We start from the raw sequence: 11,776 nt of genomic DNA on the forward strand, positions 1-11,776 counted from the left end.
ACACTTCCTGTTTGAAAACCATTGTAAAAAAATAATGAGTACACTTTGGAGATTAGCCACCTCCTCCACTGTGCCATTTCACACTTAGAAGCGAAAGCAAGCTCCATTCATCACTTCTGCAAGAAGGGAGGCTTGCATGGTGTAATCTGTGCCATTTGGGATGCTTTCTTACTGTTCCGAAACTACTGTATCACAGACTCAAGACGATGCCTTCCTCTTCAGTCCTTTCACCAGCTGTCAAAAAAAAATTGCAGTGGCTGTGACATGAAGCCCTCAGCAAGCATGACAGTGACCCGTGTGCTTCTGCCATGGCAGCCCATCCTCAAAAGCCAGCTCCAGCCTGGCCTCCTTAGGCTCAGCCGAGCCGTCACGGCACTGAAAATCTTTTTGTACAGTTCGCAAAGCAAGCCATGGCAAACGACAGGCACTTCCCACAGCCAGAGCTGGTGGAGGTGGAAACACAGAGCTCCGACTCTCATGGACAGCTTGATCCTTGACGGACAGCTTGATCAGGTGCCCTGGCAGGTTTGTCTGCTTACAGCATCCAGGCAGTACAGTCAACTCAGGAGCAATTCAAACTTTAAGGTCAAGATAATACCCAAGCTCCTCTGATTCCTTATCCAACCCTGTGGTGACCTAACCTGCACCCAGAGGGCTATCCCTCACCCCACCCTGCTTTTAAGCCCCATCCCTGGCTCATCTCTATAATGCAGAGAGTAAATTCTTGGATGCATTAGCATCCCAGGAGCCTGCGGTCTGCAACAGGAGCTGGCACAACAGCAAGAGGCATCTCAGAGCAAGGAGGGGATGTGCTTAGAAAAAGCACCTGAAAACATACTGCAGAAGTGTACTTCAAACAATGTTATTCCTGAGATGAAAGGACACTTATGGACAGACTGAAAGTGATGAGCAGACACTTAGCGTTGGTCCCAAAAAGCTTTTTCATCCCACAGAAGCGTACATTCCTACACTCCCCTCCTCAACATCGTCTCAGTGCAAACAGGAAAGGACTGGAAACAGCCTCCGTTACCATGAGTGCTGGAACACAGGAATACCTTCAGATATTTACGTTTAAGACACAGATTGCTTAAGACCTAAATTTGTTCACCTGCAGCCCCACTTCTCCACATGGCAACGATCCAGAGGAGCTGTCTATCACACATCCCCTCTCTCAGCCAAACTGCCAAAGGAAAAGACCCACACACAGTCTTACAACCCACTGGGATGGGGTGAACCCCTCAGGCCATGGAGCAGATCTGGGTGGGAGACCTAGACTGTGAAATCCCTGCTCCTCCAGAAGCCAGACGATGCTTTCCATCAGGAACTGGCTGCAAGGAAACATCCCTTCATGGGGAACAGATGGCTTATATGATAAAATCACAGAATAGCTTGGGTTGGAAGGAACCTTTAAAGGTCATCTAGTCCAGTCCCCCTGCAACAAGCAGGGACATCATCCACTAGATTTTTAAAAAAGGAAAAAATGAAGACGTGGGGAACTACAGGCCGGTCAGCCTCACCTCTGTGCCTGGCAAGGTCATGGAGCAGATCCTCCTGGAAACCATGCTAAAGCAGATGGAAAATAAGGAGGTGATCGGTGACAGCCAACACGGCTTCACTAAGGGCAGATCATGCCTGACCAATTAGGTGGCCTTCTATGACAGCATTACAGCGCTGATGCATAAAGGAAGAGCAACTGACGTGATGTACCTGGACTTGTGCAAAGCACTTGACACTGTCCCGCACAACATCCTTCTCCCTAAGCTGGAGAGATGTGTATTTGACCGATGGACCACTCGGTGGATAACGAATTGGCTGGATGGCTGCACTCAGAGAGTTCCAGTCAACAGCTCAATGTTCAGATGCAGACCAGTGACAAGTGGTGTTCCTCAGGGGTTCGTATTGGGACTGGCCATGTTTAACATCTTTGTCGGCGACATGGACAGTGGGATAGAGTGCACCGTCAGCAAGTTCACCAATGACACCAAGCTGTGTGGTGCAGTCGACACGCTGGAGGGAAGGGATGCCATCCAGAGGGACCTTGACAAGCTGAGAGGTGGGCCTTGCAAACCCCATGAACTTCAACAAGGCCAAGTGCAAGGTGGTGCACATGAGTCAGGGCAATCCCAAGCACAAATACAGGCTGGGCAAAGAACGGATTGAGAGCAGCCCCAAGGAGAAGGACTTGGTGGTGTTGGTTAAAGAGAAGCTCAACATGAGCCAGCAATGTGCACTTGCAGCCCAGAAAGCCAACTGCATCCTGCGCTACACCAAAAACAGCATGGCCAGCAGGCTGAGGGAGGTGATTCTGCCCCTCTACTCTGCTCTGGTGAGACCCCACCTGGAGTACTGCGTCCAGTTCTGGAGCCTCCAACATAAGAAGGACATGGACCAGTTGGAATGAGTCCAGAGGAGGGCCACAAAGATGATCAGAGGGCTGGAGCACCTCTCTTATGAGGACAGGCTGAGACAGTTGGGGCTGTTCGGCATGGAGAAGAGAAGGCTCCAGCGAGACCTTGTAGCAGCCTTCCAGTATCTAAAGAGGGCCTACAAGAAAGCTGGGGAGGAATTTTTGACAAGGGCCTGTTGTGATAGAACAAGGGTTAGTGGCTTTACACTGGAAGAGATTAGATTAGATTACATATAAAGTGGAAATTCTTTACTGTGAGGTTGGTGAGGCAGTGGAACAGCGTTGCCCAGAGAAGCTGTGAATGCCCCCTCCCTGGAAGTGTTCAAGGCCAGGCTGGACTGGCTTTCGAGCAACCTGGTCTAGTGGAAAGTGTCCCTGCCCACAGCAGAGGGGTTGGAACTACGTGATCTGTAAGGTCCCTTCCAACCCAAATTGTTCTATGATTCTAGGATTCTAAGTCACCTAAAGTCACCCTCTGCAAAAGCAGGGACATCTCCAGCTAGATCAGGTTGCTCAGAGCCCTGTCCAACCTGACCTTGAATGTTTCCAGGGATGGGGCATCCACCACCTCTCTGGGCAGCCTGTTCCAGTGTTCTACCACCCTCATTGTAAAAAAGTCTTCCTCATATCAAGCCTGATTCTACCTCCCTCTTTTTTAAAACCATTACCCCTCGTTCTATCACAACAGGCCCTGCTAAACAGTTCCTCCCAGTCTTTCCTGCAGGCCCCCTTTAGGTACTGGAAGGCTGCTATAAGGTCTCCCCAGAACCTTTTCTTCAGGCTGAACAAGCCCAACTCTCTCAGCCTGTCCTCACAGCCCTCTGATCATTTTTGTGGCCCTCCTCTAGACCCAGGTCACTGAGCCCAGCAACACTGCTCCCACCTCTTCTGGCCAAGGCCACAAACCTCACACTGATCAACTCTACCAGCTGCTGCACACCAGGGATCACTAGCATGCACGTCACAGAGCTGATGTGGAGCGGGATACTGTGGCTGGTGGCTCACTGCCCAACCTTTGAGTTTTGGCAGTGATTCACAGGTTTGGCCAACCTCAGCTGAAGCACAGCAGCTTGGCAGATGGCTCTTTGGTACCCTGGGGACCTGCCTAATCTTACTCTCCAGATGCTATTCCCTTCCTTCCTTCCTTGTGCTCCCTTCCCTAAGCCACTACATTGTGCTGCCTCTAAATTATCTTTAAACCAGCACCCAGCAGTACCCCAGGCTCTTGCTTTCTCTTAGGATCCTTGCAACTGAACAGTGAAGAAGAAACACATGCAGCTCCTCAGAGAAAATCACCCTGGCTCCCAGATCTGCCAGCCACGGCAGCACAGTCTCTCCACGGAGCAGAGATTGTTTAAAGCAATCAGCTGTGCTGCATGTGCAAGGACAGTTTATCAGCCATGACCAAAGCATCCTTCCTCTGCGCCGATGGCCACATGCAGGGTGTGACTTGTGCCACCTCGACCACCAGCACCAATGTTGAAGCACCCAGCACTTGGCTCAGAGCACGCCCATGGAAACAACCACTTGTCTGCAGAGATGCTCCGTGGCACTGGTCCATGGGACTCCCGCAAAGAGACTACCTCTTCATCCCACAGGAATTAAACCCCAAGCCATCTCTTAAATCAAATCTGCAAAACCAAATGACAAACTTTCCTGGTAAGATAGGCAAGAATAGAAAGGACCATTTTGAGGGGGAGGTGGGCAGGGGAAATACTCTCAATGACATCCAGGTCTTTCAGCTATGCAGCTTGACAACAGCAAAAAAAAATCTGTTAAAAAAAAAACCAACCCTCTATCCTGTTCATTAGGATCCTCACTGCTCTTTTCCTTTTCAGTTTGATGGCACAGAAATGGCAATAGTAAATCAGATAATCTGCTCAAGCACCAATAGGACAAGAGGACCCCTTTCACACAGGTAAGTTGTGCAAGAATTTTCTTTATGCATCAAGAAGTCCTAATTTTTTGTTGTATCAAGTTTTGAAGAGAGCAGTGCATAAGTTTCTTGGAATTGTTTTTAACATTACCACTATTGCAAAGGATTTTCTTACACTGTTTTCTTCAGTGAAACAAGGCTGTAGTTGAGGGGGAGCATTTGCAGAAGGACTCCTACATGGTTTAACCTCACCTTCTCTCCCACCAAAGGCACACTCCAAAATCTACCTCTCTGTAGCCAGACTCTTCAGTCTACATAAATCAAAAGAGCTAGGTCAGATTCATGGCTAGCTTTAAACTGGTAACATCTGCTGAAACACATCAACTGAGGATATGACTGATGAAAAAACATTTGGAGTAGAAAGAGCTTTCTTTCTACTAGCTAAACCAGAAAGGCTTGGATGATTCTCAGCAGCCTACTACAATTGCTTCAAACACTGCGCGTACAACCACCAGTTTCATTAGAAACACTGCATTTGATGTTCTGTTTAAATGGCCTTACGCACAGACAGAATTAAAGCGTGACTGAAGCTGCCAAAGCAGTGGTAATTGCAGTTGCCCATTACACACCCAAATCCCTTCAATAACACATAGATGTGCTCTGCCTGACAAAGTACTAACTGGCACCTTGTGAGAGCCAGGTAATTGTTGTTTATGGCATGGAAATACTGCACCTATATGGAAAGTTAGCATCTTCGGTGAGTTTGTGTGAAGTTCAAGCTCATTACAACTCTTACGTTTATGTTCCCATTGAGAAGCCTAGCTCCAGTCGCCGGTAGCAAGGATGAAGATAACATCACAACTGCACAGCAGCGTCCCTGTGTACGGTTAATGTTCTAAAACTTTACACCTTTGGTGAATTCATCTCAACCCCACTCCTCCCCAGAAAGCACAATGCTGCTACTCAGCCAAAGACGCTGGCTTTTCTACATATCATTTAATTCGAGAATTTGGTACGATTAAGAGAGCTTGTCACTGCAGCAACAGTGCTGATTTGTTACACAGACACGTTACGTGGAGACCAAAGCAAAACCAACCGAACAGGATGCAGGCTGGGGGTGGTCCTGGCCCTGGGGTGGGGGGTTCCAGTGCAGTTGGTGTCTCTGGGCATCTAGCAGTAATGAGCGCAGAAGTGGGCTCCGAGCTTTTTTCCCTTAGGGAAGTGTGAAAAGAAGGAGACAAAAAGGAAACGGGGGGAAAAGGAAAGAAAGAAGAAAGGAAAAAGAGGAAGAAATAAAAGAGGAAAAGGGGGGGGGGGGAGAGAAAGAGAAGAAGGGAAAAGAAAAAGGAAAACAAAAAAAAAGGAAATAGAAATAAGAAAAAGAAAGGAAAAAGATAAAGGGGAAAAGAAGGAGGGAGAAGAAAAAAGGAAAGAAAAGGAAAGGGGTGGGGGAGGAAGGTAAAAGTAAAGGAAAGGAAAAAAGCGCCCCCGGCTGAGCGCGCCCCCCGCACCCGCGCGGGCACACGCCGCCCTTACCGCACCGCTGGCTCCTTCCATCTCCCATCGCCGGCCGCGGCGGATCGCAGCCGCCCTCCCGCCAGGCCGGGCCGAGCCGGGCCCTGCCGAGCCGAGCCCTGCCGCGCCGGGCTCCACCGCACCGCACCGCACCGCACCGGGCCGGGCCGGCCGGCAGCACCGGCGACGGAGCCGGTCAGCGCGGCGGCGGGCGGCCCCGGCACGGTGGGCGCGGCGCGAGTGCGGGAGCGGCGCCGGCCGGGCGGTGGGGCCGGCCCGGGCCCGGCGGGGCGGAGCCGGGCCGGGCCCGGGGGGCGGGGGGGCTGCCCGGAGGGGAGGGAAGAGGAGAAGGGATTGTCGGGGGGGAAGAAGAGGGGCTGCGAAAGGGAAGGGGAACGGAGTACACCACGTGCTTCTCAAAAAGATTAAAAAAAAAAAAAAAAAAAAAGAGGAATTATTTCAGGATTAGCGAAAGCGGCCGAATGAAAAACACAACCCAGACTGCTTGCCCACAGCAACGGCGCTAGGCAGGGACGTGTCCAAAGCCCGCGGGGGCCCGGACTTGCCACTGTTCCCTTCAGTGGAGCTCACAGTGGCTGCAAAGTTGTTGAAAGCTCTGTTGGTTTTTTTTTAACCCAACAAAATTGAGGATAGGCTTTCTAGAGCAGTCTGGAGCAAAGACAAGTGTTCCCTAAACACCTTGAGTTTGCTCCTTCCCCTGCACTGGAAAACAAAGCTGGGGGTTTGGTGGAAGGCAAGGTTGTTCCAGCTGCTTCCCTGTTGTGAAAGGCTTTGGATGGTCATGGTGGTAGAAGTGCATTTCCATGAAGTCATTGACACAAGTGTACCACACCGGGACACAGCAGCATCTCTGCAGCCAAGGAGAAAGTGTAGCCCTGCCTTGTTCCCCATCGGCCTCCTGGCTCACCACCGGAGCCACACTCCCTGTCAGCACAGAGCAACCTCAGCCTTTTAGTGCTCCAGCACTGAAAAAATAATAATAATCAATTTCTGGCAGGATAGAGGTAAGTTCAGGCTTAAAGCATGATGCACCCTGGGCTGGAGCCTTCCCTGTTTGGCAGTGAGACAGGGGTGGCAGCACCATCTCTCTGCTATTACAATTGGTCTGGATGGCTCCCTCCAGCAGCATCTCCCCATGCTCTTCCCAACAGGCCTGCAGCACACAGAGCTCAAGCTGCTTCTCCTGACCTGAACCCCCTCTTTTTCACCACCCCCAGCTCCATACTCACCTGAGCAGTGCTGCTCTAGCTTCCCACCCGTGCCACCCTGCATGAGGCTGCACTGCCTCTGTCGTCTGGCGTCCTCAGGCCTGGTGTACCCTGTATCTCAGAAGGCATCCTGCTCTTTCCCTGCAGCTTCTCCTCTCTCCATCCCAAGCCTCCTGCCAACTCCCCAGCACCACAAGCTGTGCCTACCCCATGCATCCCAGGAGCAGCACAGGATCTGCCTCCTGCCCTGCCCAGCAGCCCTCTGCTCCAGTCATTTCTGTTCTTTGGGAAGAGTTGGAAGAAAATTTGTCTTTCCATCCCCTAAAATGGCTGCCACAGGTCCCAGAGAGGTCCCATGCTCAGGCCCGCAGGTACCACCTTGTCCAACTCTGCCCCATGGACTGAGCCTGGCACCTACAGAAGCAGCATGTCCCTGTGACACAGCCCCATGCCCATCCATCCATGGCTGACACGTGCCATGAACAGCAGTGCCTCATCAGGGTAGGGAGATGTGCAGGAGGGCCTCACCCTTCTCCCCCAGCCAAAGCTGCCATGCCAAGCACGTTTCTGCCCCAGCGGGGTTTTGTCCCATCTGTTTCAGGCGCTTCTGAGGCCCCGGGAACCGGTGCAGGGGCACAGGCTGCCAATTCCCCATCTGCGCCACATCTAAGCTGGCTAACACAGCGGAAAAAGAAACCACCCGGCGCCTGGGTCTCTGAGGAGGTGATGTGCTCTGCCTCCCTCCTCCCAGGCAGGGCTGAGATCATGCCACTGTGGGCCAGGAGGCAGCCAGGAGCAAAAGCCGGGTTTGAGAGGAGGGCTGGTTCTGCCCTTTGCAAGGCAGCTGCCCATCGCCCAGCCCTGGGCACTTAGGTGGCAGCTGCAGCCACTGCACTCTGATTTGTTTTTATTTCCTCCCTATTTGTGTGCAGTTGAGAAGAATTTGACCTTTTCTCTCCAATCTAGGCATCTGGCCTGAGTCACCCAACCATTCAGGCTGCCAGAATATGCTCCGTGCTATAGGACTGGGAGAAGAGAGCATTTGCTAGCCTGGGGGAGGATGATCCCGCAAGCCTCTGCCACGCTGGCATCTAGCTGTTGGTTTGCTTCACTGCAAAGGAGGGGTGATGGGGTTTGGCACCACCTGTCCTGAGATTTGGTGTATTTCTTACACCATCGATTATCACTTTCTGCACGAGGGCCGTGTTAAATGCCAAAACATTACCGTGAACAGGCAATTAGCAGAGAAATGGGGTGGTTTTAGTGCATTTATGAAGAAAATCTGTATGTTTTGTCCAACGGCTTGATTTAAAGTTTCCAGTTAGTTATGTCAAAAAAAAATGATTGCAGCAAAAGCTGACACAAAAACTTGGCAGCTTGCTAAGTGGTTACGAGGGCTTGTCACATCTACAGAGCGCTCTGAATTGCATGTATTTTGACACAGGACAGCCTAGAGTGAAAGAAAATAGAAGACAGAGGCAGGCACCCACCAGTCAACCTTGGCAAAGACGGCAAACAGTCAGCTCCGCAGGAGTGTCCAGCCTGGTTCAGTGGTGAAGCCGCTGAAATCCTCTGGCCAAGGGCAGCAATGGTGAGCAGGGAACCAACCAGGCAGGCAACCTGGCTGCGGCCTGGGCACTGGGCTGAGGTTCGGCGAGGTGAACAGGGCACAGGAAACCAGAGGTGACGTCAGAAGTTGCTGGCTGTGGCAGATAGCAGTGTGAAAACACCGCAAGGGATGGCTGGGTCTCACCGCTGGGTTAAGGGGCAGTTGTATCAGAAGTGGCCAAACTGCAGAGGCAGTTGCTGGGGAGATTTTGAGGAGTGGAGCCTTGCAAGCCCAGTGGTGTTCCAGTAATCCTACCAGCTGAGGTTGCCTAGGTATCAGTATTGAAAATAGGAAGTTTGGGTGTGGCATGTAGCACAACTGGGACCCAAGGCAAAAAAAGGAACTATGGCAGATTGCTTGTTTGCAAGGAGTCTTTGGCAGAAAACAGGAGGTCAAGAAACAGGAAAATGGGTAAGTTATAACTGACAAGGGACTGCCGAGGTGTGCCCATCAAGCAGCCCCATACTTGATCATGCGAGTGGGAGCAGGGCAGCAAACGAAACCAATTTTTCTGAACCATACCATGGGGATCACACCTGCCTCTGGTCAGAATGTGGGGGCACAGGGTGCTTTCGCTCCGCAGCAGGGCAGTACCTGGGTGGATGCATAGACTGAGCATCACAGCATTGCTGTGTCAGTGCCTGTTCCAGGCAGGTGGCACTAGCCTCTTCTCACCACTTCCTAAGACCAACGTTAATCATCAAAAATTCACTGCTGAAAATACCTTCTTTCATGACCCCTCAGAAAAAAAAAAAAAGGGAAAAAAAAATTGCAATCAATGGTCTGTAAAGAATAACCAATGCATAAACTTTGTAATCTTTTGCTTATAAAGGTGCTCTCTTTCTCATTATTCTCCTTTCACAGAGAGATCAGAGGAATACAGGAAACTCACTTCCAATTTATTCCCCTTCATTCAAAAAGCAGAAACCACAGGTAAGCCATCATCTAGGTAGTTGCCAGAAAACGGCTCAGGACATTGCATTTCAGATCAAACAGAGATTCTCTCTCTCCATGAGGAAGAAGGTGGCTTGCAATTAAAAAAAAAAAATTATAATAATAAAAAACCCAACCAGAAATACCATTATGTGCAGATGGAAAGACTGAGTTAATAATTTACTGGATTTTCCTCTGTGGGTCTAGATTTTTCTGGACGCAGCTGGGAAAACATTTTTTTTTCCTTATTTTACTCAGAAAAACAGAATCACCATCATAACCCTTTCTTTCTGAATTAAGGGTGGAAAAGTAGCTGCAACAGCACGAGGGGAAGAGCAGATTTGGAGGTAAGGTGCAGACTAGGAAACAACTGGGCATGTGTAAAGAGAGTGCCCTTTCTATCATTTCTTAAGAAGAGTCTACCACTAATAAATCATTATACTTATGCCCAGGGTGACAGCCATGGCAGGGGATGGGTTAGTGCATGGATGGGCTAATTAGGTGCCATTGCTGTGAGGAGGGGTATGCTGCAAGTCATGCCAGTACCATCGTTCTTCACGTGGCTCATTCCTCATAGGTTGTCAGGCTGGGTTGGCCTCCCACCCGAAACTCTTGCAAACTTCCACTTTAGGGGTTAACTGGCTCTTGTCTCACTCCTTCCTCCATTCTCAGTTCTCAAGGGTCTTGCCATGCCCAGGACTCCAGGAAACATAATTTTTCCAGACCCTCCATGTCTTGTCTCCAGAGATTTCACTCCTTCCTCCATCTGACATGCTTGTTGGGAGGAAAGGAAATGACTGACGTTCCCTGCCTGGGGACCCCTGTAACTGACCAAAAGTAAAGCATTTGATGGGAAATCTCAGAAGCTTGTTATTCCACCCATCAGCCTTTGGGGATCTCTGATTTGACATTTATCTCCAAAAAACAGGGACTTCACAGCACAGGTACCTCCCCTGCTGGGCAAGTGTTTAAATCTCCTTATTAGCTGAAAAGAAAACCCTGCTGAGCATTCCTGCTTTGTCAGGTTCGTGCTTACCTCCCAGGTCTCTGCTGTCACCTCCTCTCTTAATCTTAACATCTGCCCTTCCCCATCTCTAGCAAATCTCTGCTTTTGGTTTTCTCTTCAGCAAAGGGCTGAAGGGTCCTGAAATCTGCCCATCTGCAAGTGGATCTGTACCTTCTGAGCAGGCCACCAGTGACAGCCATCCCCTCCCCAGCAAACAGCCACAGCTCCTGGGAGTTTGTGCGGGACTGATGAGCCCACAGCAGGGACAGGCCATTAAATCTTTTCTTTGCTGACTCCCTCCAAAAGTGGCAGCCCCATCCAGCTGTGGTGTAATGTAGGGGCCCTACTAAAAGCTCTCCAGAGTGAAGAATGCAAGGAAGGGTCCTAGCCAAGATGAGGTTGGCCATGTTCTTCCCAAGCACCTCCAAAAGTGATGGAGAAATAGTCAGTTACCCCTGGGCTGCCAAGTCATACTGAGTTCTGCTCCTGCTGCTCCCCAGCACTAAGAGCGCAAGCCAGCCATCCCTCTGGATGGGGGAAAGTCCTCCGTCCTGCCTCTGACATGGAAGAAATAGGCCCAGTCTGGGAGTCCAGGATGCTCCAGCAATGGGAATGCCAACAGTGGAGGGAGGGAAAAGCAAGTTTCAGCCAGTTCCCAGGAGTGCAGTGTTGTTTCTGTGGCTGGATCTGTGCTAATGAGGGAGGTTTCTAGGCATCAAATCACCAAGACTCCTTCCCTTCCCCCAACTTGCCACATAAAGGGTAAAGGAGAACATCACAAGTTGGTTTATTTGCATTGTCATCCATTTGGGATGGATGGATCCAGAGGGGATTTGGCCTTTGGCAGGACACGAGGGAAGGGGTTTTTTCACTGCCTTCTAGCACAGAGTATGCATCACACCAGCGCCATCAGCCCCACAAGTCAATCTGACATGCATAGCTCCTCAGCTGTGTCCCAGAGGATACGGTGCTTAGCAGAAAAGCCAAGGAAGAATACAAGGAAAGAGAGACCTTCCTCTCTCAGACTGAAGCACACAGCCATATGTCCATCTAGTCAGTAGTGCTTTGTTGAATCAGATTAATCAATCAAATGCCATCTCAAAGTAAGTCTGCAAAACCTCTGCCGTCCTCTCAGAATCTGCCTAGACTCAGTGATTCCTCGTGCCTGGGTATGACAACTGGATGGATTCACTAGCAAAGT

At 50.5% G+C, this 11,776-nt stretch overlaps 1 protein-coding gene across 1 annotated transcript in view; it reads right to left on the bottom strand.

The window, feature by feature from the left end:
• Positions 1-6,033, bottom strand: part of PSD3 (pleckstrin and Sec7 domain containing 3) — a 121,666-nt gene extending 115,633 nt beyond the window's left edge. The window contains exon 1 of the mRNA XM_086769937.1: positions 5,820-6,033. Within this exon, the coding sequence (XP_086626063.1) occupies positions 5,820-5,840 (21 nt within the window). The 5' untranslated portion in view covers positions 5,841-6,033. The remainder of the gene's footprint in view (positions 1-5,819) is intronic.
• Between the last annotated feature and the right edge of the window lie 5,743 nt (positions 6,034-11,776).

Source organism: Chlamydotis macqueenii, chromosome Z (genome assembly GCF_036417535.1).
Source record: "Chlamydotis macqueenii isolate bChlMac1 chromosome Z, bChlMac1.mat, whole genome shotgun sequence".
Taxonomy (NCBI): Eukaryota; Metazoa; Chordata; class Aves; order Otidiformes; family Otididae; genus Chlamydotis; species Chlamydotis macqueenii.